The sequence below is a fragment of the Myotis daubentonii genome, chromosome 7, assembly GCF_963259705.1.
Source record: "Myotis daubentonii chromosome 7, mMyoDau2.1, whole genome shotgun sequence".
NCBI classification, from domain to species: Eukaryota; Metazoa; Chordata; class Mammalia; order Chiroptera; family Vespertilionidae; genus Myotis; species Myotis daubentonii.
Genome location: NC_081846.1, coordinates 79579446 through 79598725, shown reverse-complemented (window position 1 = coordinate 79598725; position 19280 = coordinate 79579446). Strand labels below are relative to the sequence as shown.

The 19280-nt window shown below is 46.1% G+C and overlaps 1 protein-coding gene across 7 annotated transcripts in view; it reads right to left on the bottom strand.

Annotated features, from left to right (window-relative positions):
- The window catches only part of NCKAP5 (NCK associated protein 5), a 941160-nt gene that overhangs the window by 808718 nt on the left and 113162 nt on the right, over window positions 1-19280 (bottom strand). For 5 of the 7 annotated variants that reach the window (XM_059704625.1, XM_059704622.1, XM_059704632.1 and 2 more), the window contains one exon: window positions 17817-17946. The exons of 1 other annotated variant lie outside the window; for it this stretch is intronic. In XM_059704625.1, the coding sequence (XP_059560608.1) occupies window positions 17817-17885 (69 nt within the window). In that variant the 5' untranslated portion in view covers window positions 17886-17946. Of the gene's footprint in view, window positions 1-17816; window positions 17947-19280 lie in introns of those variants that run through there. One more of the 7 variants, XM_059704631.1, reaches the window with a different exon arrangement.

Here is a 19280-nt window from a genome sequence, read left to right as displayed (position 1 = left end):
AGGGCATCCATGAAAGAGAAAAGGAAAAGAATGAAAGGACAGTTGAAGTAGTGAGGAAGAAATCACTAAAAAATTGTTAAGAAAATAATAATATGATGTGATATGAAAAAATAGCAAATAAAGTTTTAAAACATATAATAGAGAACTAAAATGCATAAATATGACACAATTTATATACTGTAGGTGGGGCCCCTGAAACCATAGGAAATGCAAAAAATTCACTTTTAATAACTCATTCTCGAATTGCCCCCCTTAAAAATCAAATTGCCCCTCGGTGGGGCGTGTGCCCCACGTTGGTAACCACTGGGCTAGAGGATGGAGGAGGGCACACAGATAGCCAGTGCAGGGCTGGCTCTCAGTGTTTTATGGCGCTAAGAACTGCACGTCATTTCTATCACCAGTTTCATTTTCCTTCTGAGGAGCCCTGAGCAACATCCTTATCAACAGGGGCAGTAATCTTTAGCTGGATCTCTCGGGGCAAAGGCCTCTGAACACCACATATGTGACTTGCATGGCAATGCGTTCCCAGTAACCAGTGGTTTTCCTTTCCTAATTTCCCCCTGGGGTTTGGGAATCACATAGGAAAAAGGATGAGCCATCTTCCTGCTCCTAGTACACTAAGACCCATTCTAGTTAATTCCTCATTTAAAACAATTTTTCTTATTTCCAGACAATGTTCAATTACCAAAGCAATATAGATCTGATCCTTAATTCAGTGCTGCAAATAGTGTGTGTATAGAAAAACCAAGAAACTGGCTTTTGGTCAAATTTGGTTGTGATTCAGAAACTCAGTACCAACTCTTACCAACTTATGTGACTTAGAGTGAGTCATTTAACCCTTCTGAGCCTCAGTCTCCACATCTCTAAAATGGGAATCATGCTGCATGAACCGCAGGTTGTGGCGAGGATTATTTGAATGCTAGCTTCAGGAGAGAAGGGCATCCGCTGTCTTGTTCACCACAGAATTCTGTGGAGAATCAAGCACAATAAATGTTTTTAAATAAAGGATAATTTAAAATATGTATAATGGATCTATGTCGTGCCTAGCATATCACCAATGGCTAATAATCTAAATCTAAGTTAATTTCCCCCCTTATACTTTCATCTACTCAGAAGATCGGGACTCATCATATGTATAAAAATAAATGGTTAATGATATAGTTTGCAATGAGAGAACTTTTATGGACTCACATGCCAGTCCTTCAGAGATGTGCTGGTGGGGTCTGATGTGTGAGTCACTCTGGATTACCTGTAGGGCACACCTCTCTCTATTACAGAGCTCACTGTGGATCCCTCCACCCGAGCTGCCAAGGCTGAAGAAAGATTGTACGTAATAACTACAGGGTGCCAGGTGGGAACTAGAATTATCAGGGGATCACCGTGTAAGTTATAGCCTTATCTAACCACTGTGCTGTACACCTGAAACTAGTATAAAATAATATTGAATGTCAAATATAATTGAAAAATTAGTGAAGAAAGGAAAAAAGACCTCCAGGGAGGAGCCGAGGCCTGGGAGTCTGGCTGTGACACTCATCTTCGTCCCTGAGTGAAAACTCCCTCCATGCCCCTGACAGCTCCCCAGCCCCTCAGTGCTCCTGGGGAAAGCGTTTCAACCCAAAATATCACCGGTGATCTGTTTTCCATCACAGGAAAAAAAAGTCAGATGTCGGACATTTAGCTCCATGGGAAACTACTACCGCAAATTGAGTTTTGAAACTTAATTCAATTTAAAATGCATTAAAGTCTATTTAAAGAACTCTCTGGCAAGTCCTTTGTCATGTGAGGAATCTCTCTGGAAAGAGGGAAAGCAATCCCTGATGCATCCCTTGTATCAATCTGGATTCACAAGTAGGACTTTCTTAAAACAGGGCATGCGGGTGCCAACCTCGGGGCCAGGCCAGCAAGCTTCCTGCACTGCTTCAGAGGAGCCCTCCCCACCCTCCCCTGCCCGGAACCCTGGCAGGACCCACCCCTCATCACAGAGTGAAGGAAGGTTCCTGCGCACGGGGGAGGCCACACTGGTATGTGAATAAAGGGCTCCAAGCCGAGGGGAACTAACCTCTGTGAGAAGAGCCACTATAAATGGCCACTGAAGCCATGGCACTGAAGATGGCATCCTGGGAGCAGCCACGCCATCGCATGGGAAAGAGAAGGCAGAAACCTCGCTGATTAAAGTGCAGAGAGGCAGGCTCCTCTCCACTATGAAATGAGCTGAAGATACATGGCGATGGTGCAGGTATGGTATTTACCAGTCATGTGATTTTTGACAAATTATTTAATTTCTGAGCCTTGGTTTCTTCATCTGTATAATGGGAATATTACAGTACAGTACTTCCCTATAAAGCAGTGAAAATTAAGTGAGCTGATATAAATAAATTTTTAAGTCCTGCACCAAGGATACAGTAAATACTCTAAAATGTTATTATCAATAGCACTTATTCAAATAGGAACAAAAAAACCCAAACGTATGGAGCCCTGGCTAGTGTGGCTCAGTTTGTTGAGCATCATTCAGTATACCTAGAGGTCGCTGGTCCAATTCCAGGTCAGGGCACAGGCCCAGGTTGCAGGCTCGATCTCCAGTAGGGGGTGTGCAGGAGACAGCTGATCAATGTTTCCCTCATTGATATTTCTCTCTCTCTCTCTCCCTCTCCTCTCCCCTCTTCTAAAATCAATGAAAACATATATATTTTTAAAAACAACATATGGAATATTTTAAGGTCATCTGATATTTCAATAACACCATCATCATCATTTCACACTAAATGATGACACATTGAGGGGCGTGTATAATTGGCCCCCCCTTTCCCATCCCAGAATTCAGTGCTTATATATGTCAGGGCTACTCTATGCTGAACCAGTGGCTGGGTCTTGGTCTCTTCCCTTCCCAGAGGATACCAGCTCTGTACTTCATGCTCTCAAACTCCCTTCTCAACCAAATGACAATGGGATAAGCTTGTCCCATGACACCAGCCCTTTCAGGTGACATAATACAGCTCACTTAAGCACGTAAGAAAGAACTAATATTAATTCTAGAAGTTCAGCACCAATTGTGCTCACATCTAAAGTAGTAACTTACGCAAGCAAAGGATTAGGTCCTCATTAGAAGTAGGCTGAAATATAGAAGGACCTAGTGTTTCTGCTCAGTGTAAGTTACACTGACTCCCAATCATGCATTTTATCTTTTGGCATGCATACATAGGTGCCCAATAAATGTTACCTTTGGTGATAATAAAACAAAAGCCTAACTTTCAAAAGTGAACTATCCAAAAGACCATTGTCTGTATTCTTGGCAACTGACAGAAAACCAGTTTTCCCAAGTCAGCAGCCCCTGAGGTGTCTGGCCAGGGGCCAATTCCCAGGGCTGGCGCATTCCTGGGGCCTGGCAAGAGGCCAGTGGGACCCTGTTCCCTCTTTCATGCTCTGTGTATAGTGGGAAATCTTTCCCGCGTCCACCCCTTGGAGCCTGTCTTCCCCATTGCAGCAAAGAGAGGGAGTCACGTGGGAAGTGATCCCCGGCCCCTTCCCCAGATCTCATCTCCCGCTGCTCCAAGCTGGCACCGCTCAAAGCAATCCAAGGCCTAAGAAAAACAAAGGAGGGCTCTGCGGCCCAGTCTCCAGCCTGATTCTATCGGGGCACAGGCCTGGGGCAGGGACCCAGCAAGCCCTGTGCACAGGGCGTCATTGTGCACTTGCTTGGAAGGCTCTGGCACTTCTGGAAGCTTTGGAATAAAACTGGCTGTTATAAATAGACATTGGCTGGGCTTCAAGAGTGAGCGCAGGAGGCCAACAGTTCCAGAAGAGTGTAACACCCCACATAAGAACGTGTCTGGAGCACAGCTCTTTAACGGGCAACTACTGAGCAACTGGAAGAAGAAAGGAATCCAAACGTTTGGTCAGACACAACCCGGAGTTAACACCTGGCCAACTTTCTGGCTGATAACATCACGATGTGCCTTTCAGTTTTTAAACATCGTATACGAATTTATGCAAACCCATCACTCAACAATATTTTTTTTGAATGTCTCCTGCCATCTGCAGACAAAGCTGCCATCTGGGTTACCACATCAGCGGCTCCACGGGTTTTCGGCATGGAGGCCGAGACTGCGGGCCAGGCAGACACTGTGCGCTCTCACGGAATCCTTTCATGCCTGTCCCACAGCCCTCTGAGTGAGACAGGATCACCTCCTCACGGAGCGGAGACGAGGAGGGGCAGGGAGGGTACAGTGTCCTGGCCAGGCTCACACAGGTGAGGCAGTGCTGGCGGCTGTGACTGGAACCCCGTTCAGGCTGATTCATCAGCCAGCCCGTTCTTTCCTCTACATCCACGGAACCCACTTCCCCTGCAGCCTTCGCATGAACGTGCTGAACACAGTAGGCTCTCGGTACACAGTAGGCCCTCTCCTAGGGCTGCCACTATTGCTGTATTTTTGATAGTTTAGCAGGTAAAGCTGCGTCACTGCCATAATAACAGGGTCTTTCCTTTGCATAGAGTCCTACAGTGTCCACACCAACTTCTTGGTCCTTATTTCCCTTCACCCTCATGGCCTGCTCAAGTCCAAACTTTACATTTGGAATCCAATGCAGGATCCGTGCACCCTGGACACTCTGGCCACTGACCACACACAGCCCTAACCCGGGGCTTTCTCACCAGGACCCCTGGGAGAAGACCATGTCACTGGCCACAGGGAGCTTGTGCTGCGAAGGTGGCACAGAATATTGTTCTGGTCAAACCAAAGTGACACATAGGAATCCATGTCTAATAATATGTAAATACTAAACTAGTCTGACCTAGGATCATGTTTTCTTCTCGTTCTAGAAATGTGGGAAGAGAGGGTGGGTAGGGTGTATATTATGCAGACTCAGGGGCTGGACAGTCTGTGGGCCCCTATACATGCACACCCCACCCTTCTCTATCCTGTTCTGGGTCCCAGGATGCTAGGTGGGCTCCTGTCCCTCTGGCTTCCAGTTGGGTTTGGCAATAGGGAGGTGGCAGCAGGGCCCCAGAGAGTGGGAGGGGAGCGCAGCATGAGTTTTCACAGCCCTATTCCCCATCACTGGGCAACACTGGTTGACTGTGTCCTTCACTTAAGGTGACATTTCCTGCCGAGTGGCTCTCTCCTATCGCCACATGGTTCTGTGGCCACCGTCTCCTCACCCTTTCACGCACAGCAGTGGCAATGGGCCCACTGTTTCAGCCTCAGGGTGCTGCACTGTTACCTTGTTGAGTTGCTTACACCCTGCCTTCCCTTTATCAGAGGCCCTTTAGGAAGCTCCTGTCCATCCCTTGCTTGAGCACACATTGGGAGCCAACACAGTGCCTCTGTGCCTGTTTCCTTCCAGGCCTCCACTGATGCAGGAAGTAGGGAAACAATATCACTGACGTAGTCTTTGTAGGCAAAACTATGGGAGGTTATACATGTGCTGCTAAGAGGACGAGGCATGCTAACCACAATAGACTCGGCTCTCCTTTGCCTTCACTTCCTCCTGCTACACCTCGCCAGGTAGGAATTAGGTCAGAAGGTCTGCCTCAGGGACCTACCAGTAGAACCCAAAGTTAGCCCAGGAGATCTCCCCCTGCCACCTGGCGGGACTGCACTCAGTGAGGAGGGAGGGACAGCACGAGCCAGGCCCGTCATATTGGGTTGATGCCTTCAGGGACGTCATGCTCAGTCCATGCCCACCCCTGGTGGATTATGGGCAGCCTTCATGGCCTCCCCGTTTTGAGGGATGCCAGGCCCCAGAAAACAGCCCCCCCTCACAAAAAAAGGGCAATAGGTCCTGAGCCTACTTATCTGCTGGCTCTGACAGATGGGTCCCAGAATTTATCAGACCAAATGATTTCATTTCCTCCACACATCTATGTGCATAAGAGTAGGCAACCAATTACTCTGTATTAAGAAACACATCAAGCCGAAGGCAAAGTCTTATAACTAAGAAGCAGAAAGGTGCTGAAAGGCAGGAGGCAGGCGGACCTCAGAGGCATCTTTGGAAATGGACAATGGTAATCCATCAAGCTCCTTAGGGAACTGAGCTTCATGAGCAGGAAACGTCTGGAACTGCCTGGAGTGTGAAGGGCCAGGAGGAACCATGGTTTGGTCTTGTAGAGAGCAGCCCTGACAAATGGGATTTCGTGTTAGGAGATCTGCAGAATTAGAACATGAAAGGGACAGAACGGAGGCAGTGCATCTGGGGTTAAGTGAAGCGTTTTAATGCAATGGCCCCTGGATGTACTCATGAAATATTAATTGACGCTGGGATGAATGTGAGGGCTGTCACATGAATAGAAAACTGGCAGAAAGATCCTAAATACTGGCTCAGCTGAGCCCAGGCAACAGAAGATGGCAATTCAACAAAAAGTAACGAAAATACTGCCTAATTCACAGCCAGAAGCCCTGTGGATGCTTAATAAATATTAATTGATAATGATGAACTACAGTAGCGGCTGGTAAATTAGTGTGAGACAGGCTGCTGAAATACAGCTAATATATATACCGCTGGTCTAACACACACTGATGAATGAAGGAGAAGAAAGGAGATCAACATGATTTAGCCGTGAGACGCAAGCTGCCATGCACCAGGAGGTACGGTAAGAACATTAACAGAAGGTGGGGAGGGATGGCTAGAGGGGACAAGAGGAAAGTTAAGATGATAATTCAGGATTACAGTGGAGCCTACTTAGGGTCTCAGCAATTCCTCAAGTATAAGCCCAGCACCTTGGAGTCATACACTGTTCTTTTAAGACACCGTGGTTTACTCAATAAAGTTCTGCTTCAGGGAAAACTCAGGGACACCATAGATTAAATCTGGACCAATTTCCTAGAGGGGGATCTGAAAGCTCTCCTCCTTGGGGAAGCCCTCCCTGATGCATACAGCCAGAGAGCAACCGCCTTTTTATAAATCCCATCATTCTTCTTTGCACCACTGTACCTGCTGGTGTTATAGCACCATGATTTGTGAACATGTCACCACATTTTTTAAAAGCTTTGGAAAGCAGAAATCATGCTTCGCATTTCTCAGCCCTCACTTAGGTCTTCACTTCTGGCCCTTCACGGGGCTTTAAACCTCATAGGTGCCCAGTTCCTGAGCTGATCAGTTAGGAACTCCAGGAAGAAGAGCAGGTGCCCATCAGTGAGAACACCCAGGTGCCAACTGGATTCTGGAGCAGCTTTCAAGGAATCAATGAAAGCTCTACCTTTTGTTATGGACAAAGCACTAGAAAGGCTGCCACGGGAGGATTTTAGTGCCAGAGGAGGATGCAAGAAACTCAGTTGCCATGGAAACTTGGATGATCTGATGAGCCCCATTGTTGAAAGGTGGTGAGACACCAGGAGAATGCCAAGCAGACTTCTGAGCCCTAAGAAAACACAGAACATGCCAAGCAAATACCTCTGCTCACTTGTACTTACTTCAGCTATAGAAGCAGCATCATTTCATCCTCAATCAATTAACAGCATTTGCAAAAGGCTTGCAAAATGTTTCCAGTTCCTATTTTTTATTTCTGAGACCTCACATGTGCACAGAGCTGCACCTGAGGCCAGCGACAGCACTCACTGCAGCCACATGAGTACAGATGAGCAGGTGCTGCTGAGACCTGGGCAAGGGAAGCCATCTGTGTGCAGGTGCTATGGGCCGGGCTTGCTAGACTAATGGCAGGTAAAGCTACCTGGCCATTGGTGGGTCACAGATCCCTCTGAGAATCTGCTTCTACCTATGGACTCGATCCCCAGAAAAATACACATATACAAAAAAAATCTAATACAATATATTTCAGAGACGTCAAAACCTCTGGAGTTTTCCATAGATGCATCAAACACCTTGGGACTCAAGAGGATCCAGATATCATGGTAATAATCTCCGATGTAAAAGTCTTTACACACACACTAGAATCATCCTTGGACGAAGCCGAAGAGCAGGGTGTCATCTACCCCCTCCAACCTTCCCAACAAGCCACTGGTGCCTTCTTCAGGGAGTTCCCCCTCACTCCATACCCCGCGCCACCTGCTAGTACGTACTCAGCTTGTGAACTCACTGCTAAGTTCACTCCTCATCTATTCATTTCACTGAGGTGTTCTATGTCTCAGACTTTAGGGACACAAATGTGAATCTGACACGGCTCATGTCCTCTGGGAGCATACAGTTCAGTTCAGTTGGGACTGATATTGCCTCCCAAGGGACATCTGGCAGTGTCTGGAGACAGGTTTTTGGTTGTCACAACTAGGGGAGGTGATAATGGCATCCAGCAGGTAGAGGCCTGGATGCTGCTAAACATCCCACAATGCACAGGACAGTTCCCTTACAAAAAAAAAGGAGAAGAAAAGAAAGGAAGAAAGAAAGGAAGAAAGAAAGAAAGAAAGAAAGAAAGAAAGAAAGAAAGAAAGAAAGAAAGAAAGAAAGAAGGGAAGGAAGAAAGGAAGAAAGAAAGAAATAGAGGATCCAGAATGTCAAGAGTGCCTTGATTGAGAAATCGCTCTAGACAGGTACGGCAGTGTGAAGTACAGTGACAAAGCCCAGAACAGGAAATGGCATTGTAATCAGAACCCAGGGAGCTATGGTTATGATGGCAGGCTGGCTTATTTTCGATGATGAGGAAGGAAGAAGGAAGGGGACAAGAGCGTCATCGGGGAACGCCATCACCACAATGCAGGCAGACATTCCTTCGGGCGACATCAGGGGAGGGAGCACCAGTTGCAAGTGGTGAGCAAATGGCAATTTGGAGAGAATCTTCTCCAGGGAAATGATGCTGGCTCCATACCCACTTCCATTGCCAGTCGCCCGGCCAAGAAAATGCACGGCCATCTGGTAAGACCATCACTCAAGTGATGAGCCAAAGTACATGCTGAGGTACATCTAGCCATACTCTGCCAGTTCCTCCCTACTCTACTCCCACCCTAGTCAACAATCCCGCCTTGTACAATCAGTCCTCATGTGGGTAAAAATATAAAATTATAGACATTATACATTATGTATCTGCTACTATTATAAACTTGAGTCTCTATAGAAGTTGGTTTCAAGACCTGGTTAATCAGAAAAAGCACAGGACCAGCAATCAGGCCAAGTTCCAACATGTCTAATCATTCTTCTTTGTAAAGCCTTCCTCTCCCACCTCCTTTGAAATTATTCTGGGAAATCAGGCCTGGCCTCTCTCATCGGGAAGCAGGGCACAGCCGCTGTGCCGATCCAGCCCCGTTGAGGCTGGGGCTCTCCGAGCCTGGGAAGCACCACGCGAGGAGCTCCCGTTACTGGAATGGGAAGGTTTCTGCCTCCACGCTGCTAGGTGCGCATGGGCAGCGTGGTATGAAGCCAGACCCGCCTTGAAATCCCAGCTCCATCACTCACCAGTCCTATAGCCTTGAGGAAGTTAATTAACTTGTTAGGCCTCAGATTTCTCATTTGTAAAATAGGAACAGAGTTACACCTTACAGGGTTGTCGTATTAAGTGACAATTTCCATCTAAAGCATGGCGCAGAGTGCCTGGCATAGAGCAAACCTCAATAAATTTCAGCTATTGCTACTCAGGGAAGGAAGCCTTCCTGGCGAACCTCAATGCCGGATTCTCCGCCTGAACATGCTGAGCTGTCTGCTAAAGTGGCCTCAGTGTTAGGCTGTCAGCCCCACTGCTGACCTCCTGCATGCTCACAGCTTGGACGTGTTCTGCTTCTGCCCCTGTGGCCTGCCCCCCCCCATCAGTCTCTGGCCTCGGTAGCAGGGCCGCTCACATCTCCCAGCACCATTCTCCTTGGGTTCTGACCTCGCCCTGCTTCTCCAGAGCCCCATTATGACCCTGATCAACCAGGTACTGTGGGCTGTGCCCACCTGGCCAAGCCTTCCCTGCCTTCTGTCAGCCCACCTGCCCCTCAACGCCATCCATAGTCCCCAGGAACCTGTGCCACTGGAGGGCAGCTGGAAGGGACATTTCTCCAGCATCTTCCTGACCTGCATTGATGGGCTCAGCTAGGCTGGTGGGCAGATTCACTGGGTAAACATGCACTTAGGAATCGGACACTTTTCTGACTCTACCACTTCCACTTTAAAGGGAGAACAGGAAAGATTCGGCATGTCACTCTGGGAAGGTCGCTAGCCCAGGCTGAAGTGGGTCTGCTCTGCACTTGCTGCTTTTATCAAAGGGGCCTTGGCTGGATCCTCAAACACCACCACATCTCCCAACCCCTGGCTCCAGTGCAGGGTCTCCGTTCCTCGGGTAAACAGGGAATGGCTGGGCTAGCAGCCCTGCTAGGGGCAGTGATGCGGTGTGGGATTAGCAGCTCCCTCTTGTTCCTGACACTCCTCCCCTTGATGCTTCCTTGGGAAATCTCAAACCTGACACCAGAGAACAAAGGCCAGGCTTTGCACAGGGCAGCTTGGCCTTTGTCCAAGAGTCCAGGGCACTGAGTACACCAGACTTTACGTAGTAGTCTTATCAGAGAATTGCGCAGGTGGAACTTCTCCATTGCTAGTGGGAGTGGAGTTCTTGGGGTGCTGCTGAAATAAAAATTTCCGGGGGACCCTGGCCAGTGTGACTCAGTTGGTTGGGCACTGTCCCATGCACCAAAGAGTTGCTGGTTTGATTCCTAGTCAGGGCATAAGCCTGATTTTCAGGTTGATCCTGGTCAGGGTGCATGTAGGAAGCAGCCGATCAATGTTTCTCTCTTTTTTTCTTTCTCTCTTTCTTTCTCAAAAAATCAACAAAAATATATATTTTCAAGACAGAATTTTCAGAGGCTCCCACAGGACAATGAGATGTGGTAGAAAGCTTTATTTGCATGGATTTACATCCTTGGGTTGCAAAATCCAATTTCCCTTAAGCCAGTCCTGGAAAAGGTGCAGCTGGGGATCCAGCAGAGCTCAAAGCGAAGCCAGTGTCCAGAGTTTCCATTCCCTGGTGGAGTCCTGTGTGGCATCAGGCTAGTCACAGTCCATCACTCCATTGTGTGTGGGGTAGACATGGCTGTGAGCCATGTGGGCAAATGCAGGCGTGTGAGAGCACACCCCTGCAACAAGAAAACCAAGAGGCAGAGAGGGAACTCCTTTGCTCAGGAGCTTATCTAGCTCAGATTTCATGCTCTTGCAGTGGCCACATCTATTCCGGCCAATGACCTGCTCCCAGGTGTGACTGACAGGTAAGTATCTTTCCTATGTCACCCAGACTTTACTGGGCATGTATCTATTTGGTCCCCCCTTTGTTCCTCTGCTGTTATTTAATTACCAGGTTAATTATAATGATACTATTTCCCCCTGAGATAAAAGGAACCTCTTGTTACCTAACAAAGGAGAAATGGGCAAAGCACTAGAAAGGTCAAGGGCAGCTGGGATTTGATAGCGGGACACCTTACCTAGCAAGCTGTGGCCTGTGCTCCATCAAGCATCCCCATGGTGAGGGCTGTCTAAAGGCAGCACCAGACAGTAAAGGCTACAGCACGCCTGAAGCACTACAAAAAGTTAGATTTTTCCCCCCTTCATTTTCATAATCTACTGGCTGCACCGAGCAATACTCACTGTGCCCCTATTTTGTGTTTAGAAAAAGCTTCAGCAAGTTTTGAGCTTTCTAAACTATTTCCCTTTGCTCAACCTCTTCCGACTTGGGTCCATACATCTTTGTGTCACAGCCCAAACCTGTTCCTTTGCCTGCCTGGGCAGATTGCATGTCCTGAGGGTGGACACAAGCCATGACTCAGAGTCAGCACTCAGGAAAAGTGCACTATAGAGTTTCCCATTTCCCTCCTGTGGGCGGATCTCGTAGAATCCAGCATGCTGTCCGCCTTGGTAAATAAAGTTTTATTGGAACATAAGTCACACCCACTTATTCATGTACTGTCTATGGCTGCTCTCCTCTACAAGAACAGAGTTGAGTAGCTGTGTCTGCTCATTTGACCTTCAGAGCCTAGAACATTTATTGTCTGGCCTGTTACAGACTTTGCTGACCCCTGCTTTGATACTGACTCGAGTGATTAGAAAGTCTGAGAAGTCCCCTAATCTGTCTGTGAGCTGCAGGCCCAGGAAAGCTGGTGGTATATTTCTGGTCCAAACGCCAAGGCCTAAGAACCAGGTGTAAGTCCCAGTCCAAGTCCAAAGGCCCAAGCACCAGGAGAACCAATGTCTGAGGGCAGAAGATGTGAGAGCTTGTGCAGAGAGCAAACTTGCCCCTCCTCTGCCTGTTTGTTCTATGCAGGCCCTCACAGATGAGATGGCGCCCACCCACATAGGTGAGGGCCACCTTTACTCAGTCTATGCCAGGGGTCCTCAAACTACGGCCCACGGGCCACATGCAAATACAAATATTATATTTGTTCCCGTTTTGTGTTTTTTTTTTTACTTCAAAATAAGATATGTGCAGTGTGCATAGGAATTTGTTCACAGTTTTTTTTTAAACTATAGTCCGGCCCCCCAACGGTCAGAGGGACAGTGAACTGGCCTTCTGTTTAAAAAGTTTGAGGACCCCTGGTCTATGCTACTCTCCAATGGAAGCACCTCCCAGACACCCCCAGACAGAACATTCTGACAGCTACCTGGGCAACTCTTGGCTCAGTCATGTTGACCTATACTAACCATCAAAACTTGATACAGTGGGGCCTTGACTTACGAGTTTAATTCGTTCTGAGACCGAGCTCGCTAACTCAAATTACTCTATCAACTCAGTGCAAAAAATCGGCCAAGAGACAGCTGGTATCTCAAAAAACACGTTAGTCGGGACACTCGTAAGTCAAGGCCCCACTGTATAAGGAAGACATTTCCCTGGGAAAAAATAATTCGGCAATAAAATGAGTTGTCACCAGGGATATAGAACAATATCCTTGGGTTGCATCTTCTCTTCTATCCCAAACCTCACCTACCAAATTCTCTCCATTGCTCCAAAGCAGAGCTCTAAGGACAGCTCCTCCATGAAGTCTCCTTGCTGCCTCCCACCGTGATCCCGGCTCCTAGCCCGGTCAGCAGCACACTGTTTGCCTCCTCCACATTATGCTACTTTCCCTGCTTATTGGGTCAGCTTCCACACCCTGGGAAGTATTTCCTGTTATCAGTCAGGGGAACCCTGCAGGAATGAGATGGCCACTCAATGCATCTAACTGTGGAGAATCAGTAAAGGAATTGTCCAATAAAGTGCAGGCAGACCTAAAGCAAACCAACATGAGACGGACTGGCAGCACCCGGAGTCATTAGTGCCGAGAAGCCTGAGGCGCGTGGGGAGGCAGAAGGGCCGGGGAATACAGAGGGGGCTGGTGATGGCTGCAGCCAGGGCTGTGCCAGAGAGTCACCCAACAAACGTTGTGACCACAGGCAGAGGAATCCAGTCACTGTGGCCACGACCAGGCAGGCAGAGAGCAGGAAAACAGTGACCTTGACCCCTTTCACCCCCAACCACTGATATCCTGCTAGGTCCTTCCACTAGCCAAACCCAACCAGATGCCACAAACACAGAGATCCTTTTGACAAGATCCCTGTGCTACCTCCTCCAGGGGTGCACAGCCAGGAACAGGGGGTGGGGTGCATCTGGAGGAGAGAGTGGCAACTACCCAGCACATCCCACAGCTACGAAAGCACCTCGATATAAAGCAGACTCTCAAAGACGCGTGCTGATTGGTCTAATTAATGCGTGCTGTGGAAGGCCTAATCACGCTAATGATTTGCGTGTAAACTATCAAGAGGATGAAGGATGAACTGAGGGGCCTAATTGGGGCCTTTCCTGCTTCTGGAAGCCCATCAACCAGTCCTGTGGTCACAGCTGCGGATCATGCAAGGCCAACGTTTTGTTTTCCATTCAGTGGGGGAGAAAGGAATGGGGACACCAGGAAAGAATCCATCATCCATAAGAGAAACTGCTACTCCTCCCTGTGCTCAAAAGCAAAGTCATTTTTCCCCAAATTAAAAGAGAATGTTTGCCACTGAAACGTGAGCTGGTAAAAAAGATAACGCACTCCCCAGCCTTCTCAGCAGTTATGTTATCTCAGCGACACGTGTCAAATAGCCGCACAGGAAGCCTGGGAGTGATTCCGCGAATAAAAGAGCGCAGTGTGAAATGCTGACTTTTTCTGATCAAAAATCATCCTGGGGTGAGCTGAACAGCTTTGGGTCAAGGAGAGGCCTCAGTTTCTGGGGCGATTTTGTTGTTTTCAGAAAGAAGACTACTCGCGGGATGTGCAGCTGCTCGCACACTCCCACTGGGCAGGCGCACTTGCAGTCACTTGTCTTGCTCTTGGGTCTTTACCCCCCACATTGAAACATATTTCTCACTTCAGTTTCACTTACCTGTCACTTTCTTCTTAAAACGGATGATTTATCAAGTAAAAAATCATCAACATCAAAGAACAGTTCAGCATTACCAGCACACACACACACACACACACACACTCACTCACACCCTCCCCTGCATCATGCTCTGAAAGCAAAATTGTGACTAAGAACCACAAACTCACTTCCCCCACTGAAGGTTTGTTTCAGAATCCGAGCATGAGTCTCTTTACTCTGTGGTTCCGCCAGCCTAAAAATGGTACCTTGCTGCAAGGGAGCTATAATTTCTACTCCACACTTCATGATTTGATTGAAAATAAAGATGTAAAATAAAGAGTGTAATGAAGTTAATAGCACCTTACTCTCGCAGTCCATTATGAGGAATTTTTTCCTGCGAAAGTGGAAACTGGAAATTACCTCTGGGCCTTCTCACTCTCAAACACACAGGTCACCATGATATGCAGCGGGGTTTCAAGGCTGAAGGATTTAATGTTTCCTTTCCTCTGGTCAGTTTTCCAAAAGGACCTCTCCTCTTACTGGGGTATCATACACATAGTGAGAGATAAAGACCTGAAGAAACAGGCAGCAAACCACCGTTCTACTCCTGGTTGTATCCTAGTTGTAGGACCTCCGGAAAAGCATTGAACTTTGCTGGGTATTAACTACTCCTTCTGCAAAGTGAGGGGACTAGATAAACCATTCCCAATTTAGTCTCTCTCACGTTAATGTTTCTCTCTCTCTCTCTCTCTCTCTCTCTCTCTCTCTTCATCCCTCTCTAAAAATAAAAAAAAATCTTATAAATATAACATAAAATAAACATGCCTTGGGAATTATATAATGTGTTTCACCCCCTTTTTTTTCTCTTGTATTTCCCAGCCACCCTTCCCTAGAATCTTCCCTGTGTGTTCCTTGCCTAGTTATTTGTATGATGTCAGCATGGATCCTAAAGGCGGGTCATGTCTTAGATTCAAGTCCTTTATAGCCCAGTTAATTTTTGTTTTGTTTTGTCTTATTTGGCTTTTTAAAAAATAATCCTCACCTGAGGATATTTTCCCCATTGATTTCTAGAGAGAGTATAAGGGAGGGAGAGGGGGAGAGAAAAAATATATAGATGTGAGAGAGATACATTAATCAGTTGCTTCCAGCATGCTCCAGGACCAGGGACCAGGGACTAAAGCTATAACCCAGGCACTTGCCCTTAACTGGGAATCAAACCCTAACCCTTCCGTGTGTGGGTCAATGTTCAAACCAGTGAGCAACACCGGTCAGGGCTACAGACCAGTCGGTTTTGATCTCAACCCCTCCTACCTCTTCCTGACAGTCACAATAAACTTCATCCAAGGGACTTTCAGTGGGTCTCATGCTCAAAGAATCAAGTCAAAAAGAATATTCTTGCTGTCATTGTCCCAGCAGCAGTATCTTCTATGAGGAAGGAACACAACACTAAAACAGAGGGGAAAATTACAGTCTCCCAGCCTAATAGTATAACACTGAATAGCATGCAAGCACCCCACACACTGGCCCATGTAGTCACAGATGACCACATCCTTTTTCAGGATTTTCCCATACACATGTGCAGATGTAACACTTCATCTACCTGTAGGAAATAAGAAAGATATTTCACTAGTGTAAAAACTCTCGCAAACATCATTTAGGGAGACTGAACAGGATTAAGTTTCTTAGGTGGTCCAGGCAACAAGTTCTCATTTTCACAGTGTTCTTTTATGCTGTAAGTCAAAGCACAGATTCATAGTCCCCACAAGACTTGGGGTATCGCCATATGCCAACGGGAACACAAGCTTAGTTTGGGGCTTCCCGCTAGCACCGGTAATGTGACAGGCTCTGATTTATGCTCACAGTCCAACCTATCACCGAGCAAAATATAAATGTGGCCAAGGATTTCATTTAGACTATTTCCTCTTTCTCTGATGCTCAGGGACCCAATCCTTCCTGCTAATCCACTTCCCCTTCCCTACTTGCCCCAACCCAGCCTGCATTCCAGCTCTCTATATTCTGTCCCCTCTTGTTTACCAATTCCCTCCATAAAGCTCTGCTCATCTGATGACACCTGGGAATGATCCAAGGTCTTTATTACTAAGCGATACTGTGAGTTACTGGAAGACAATAGCTTAGCATGCTTGCTTTGATAGGGTCCTTGCATATTCTCTGGGATCTATGGAAGAATTTGGGCTTTAGGGACTAATCAACAAGGATGATAGTTTGGTGTTAAGAGAATCTTTTCTGCGCTGCTCATATCACACTATATGAGCATCTCTGTCCCTGCCTGGGCAGAAGACAGACCCCAACGGCAGCTTGATATGAAAGAAGTGTTTTCTTTGTCAAAGGAGAGGCTGAGAAATGATCTTTTTATCCTAATTCCCCATAAGTTGCAAAAGGAATAGATATAAACACACACGTACACACACACACACACACACACACAAACACAATTTTCACTATATTCTACCTAGAGATAGAAGACATTAGAGATGAGGATAGGACATAACCATTGGGAGTTGAACTTAAAATACTATTAAAGTTTTTATAGCCTCTGAAAGTCTGCTGCTATTTCTGTTTGCAGCCCTCAGGGATACAGGAGTTGCATTAAAAAACGAAAGAAGAAGTAGACCCAAAAGTTCCTCAATCCCAGACACTCACGTCTGTGAACAGTTTGTGATATGAAACCTCAGCAGTTACGGGGTAAACAGCTAATTTGTACAATGACAGAGTAAGATCTACAGCAGCAGAGTTGGAGAAGTGCAACTGATAAATCAATTCAACCAGTATTTTATGGGACACATACTCTGATCCAAAGTCCGGCCCGGTTGCTGGGAGTATACAATCCATAAAGCACATCCCTATACAACAAGCAAATGAAGGAACCAAGCTAGCTCCTACCTCAGTACATGAGCAAAAGGGGAAGGAGTGACTTGCTAGCTGTGATTTCTTGCCCAGTTCATATGCATTATAGAGTAGAAGAGGTGACCCACACATTTTAGCTCAAACACTAAAGAGTGGCCAATCTTCAGAAACCAGGGACTTAGTCTATTTCCTTGAACTAACCAGGTTCTCATACACAAAAGCAAACACAACTGTATGGTTAGGAATGATGTTCATCAGCATTAAGACATTTAGAAGAAAGTTTGTGGACAATTAAACTCATTTACATACCTAAGAAGTTCTCAGAGTTTCTTCGCTCTTCAATATTGGAGCTCTATCGAATTCTTGTTCAACTTATCCCCAAAGTTAAGATAAATGGGTGATGGAACAACTATATATAGGCTCAGCATTTGGCATCAGCTGTACAGTAGTGTTTTTGTATAGGTTAAAGTCTACTTCGGCTGGAATTAATGTAATTATATATAATGTTGACAGATTATGACATTTGCCTATTAAGACACTATACAAACATTCCAATAATTTACAGGCTTTTGACTCCGTAAAAAATAAATGAAACAAAATCCCAGGGGATATTGCTAATGGGGTAACTGAAATAGAGGTTTCAAAAGCACAGGGTTCAGGAAATAACAGTCAAAGAATAATGCTTTTTCAGCCAAAACATATAGAGTGGTAAATGAATATTTAGTACTTACCACAAGACTGCTGTCTAGAGACAGCCTTTTTCCAAAGTCCCTTTTCTCAAGCTGTCTCTTTCCCTCCATGGGTGAAGTTATTTATTTTCCTTTGTGATTTATAAGAATTCCCCCTCTGTTTCCAGGGTCACTGCAAAAAGTGAACATGTTTTTCACTATCCAAGTGAACAGTGTTTAAACCCTTGTTTTTAACTTTCTAACCAGGAACAAGTACTGGAGCCAAAAATATCCAGACCCAAATAATAAGTATAGAACTGGGCTCTCTCAACGTCAAAGATCTCTCCGGTTGCAAATGTCAGAGTCATCTTTATGGAGGCCCCTGTGTTTTTATAGGTTTTGCTCATGGTGTTGGGGAATGGGTTTGCAGGTCGAATCAGCAGACTGTGGAAAAAAGCAAACAGTCCATTTCATGCCACACTTGCTCCACACCCGCCCTCTCTCTATCAGCCAGCACCATTCTGTTTCTGTGCACGTAGATGCTGTCTGCAAATTCCATGAGATCAAACTGGCAAAACCACGCTCCATAACTAAGAGTTACTGAGCCCAAAACCCAATGATGGAAAACTGACATATGAACATTATTGTCAATATTAAAAATATTTAATTTAAACATATTTGAGGAACATTATAAGATACATGTCCTTTGGGACAAGTTGATTCAGAAAGCATGGTAGATGACATCATTATTATCAATGAGTATTTATTTGAACACCCACTGCATTCTACCACATGAGATACAGTTAATCCCCGCACTCCACTGACATTGCTTGTTCTGGAATCATTAAGTATTCTAGTTAGTAAGAATGTGTCATATATATTAAGCACTAGCTCCCAGTTTTCACCAAGATGGAAAAGGCTTGAAGTAAGAGAAATGGGTTTGAGCCCAAGCTTTCGTCCCCAATAGTGAAGTGACTTTCAACAAGTCATTGAGCCTCTAAAATCCATGTTTCTCAACTGCAATCAACAGCAATCAAATGATGTATGTAAAAAATAGTTTAAAGGCAATGACTTACAACTTACCCATATGTCAGTTATAATTATACACAGATTACATTAAAAACTGGTTAACCTTAAATACTAGTTGCCATAATTTAATGTCTTTGATGATTCGGAAGGCACTTTGAGATACAGAAATGCTCTTAATCCGCACAAAATGCTCCTAATCCACACAAATCCATTGTCCCGCTGATATCGAAGAGCTGAACTTCATTAAATGCTATACCAAAATCTTTTCATAAAATTGAAAATAAATATTTTTCACAACTCTCCCAACTGCTCCAACTCTGAAGAGGACGCAAGGAATTCTACTTCACAGACCACACACAGAACGTGGCCTCTTTTTCTTGGTTTCCTCCACTAGGAAGAGAATGGAGACAGCTGTGCCCCAGACAGAGTCTGCCCAAATTATAGTCAATTGCAGGAAACTGATGGGCCCCTTTTCCATAGGCTCCCGTCTCCATCTGT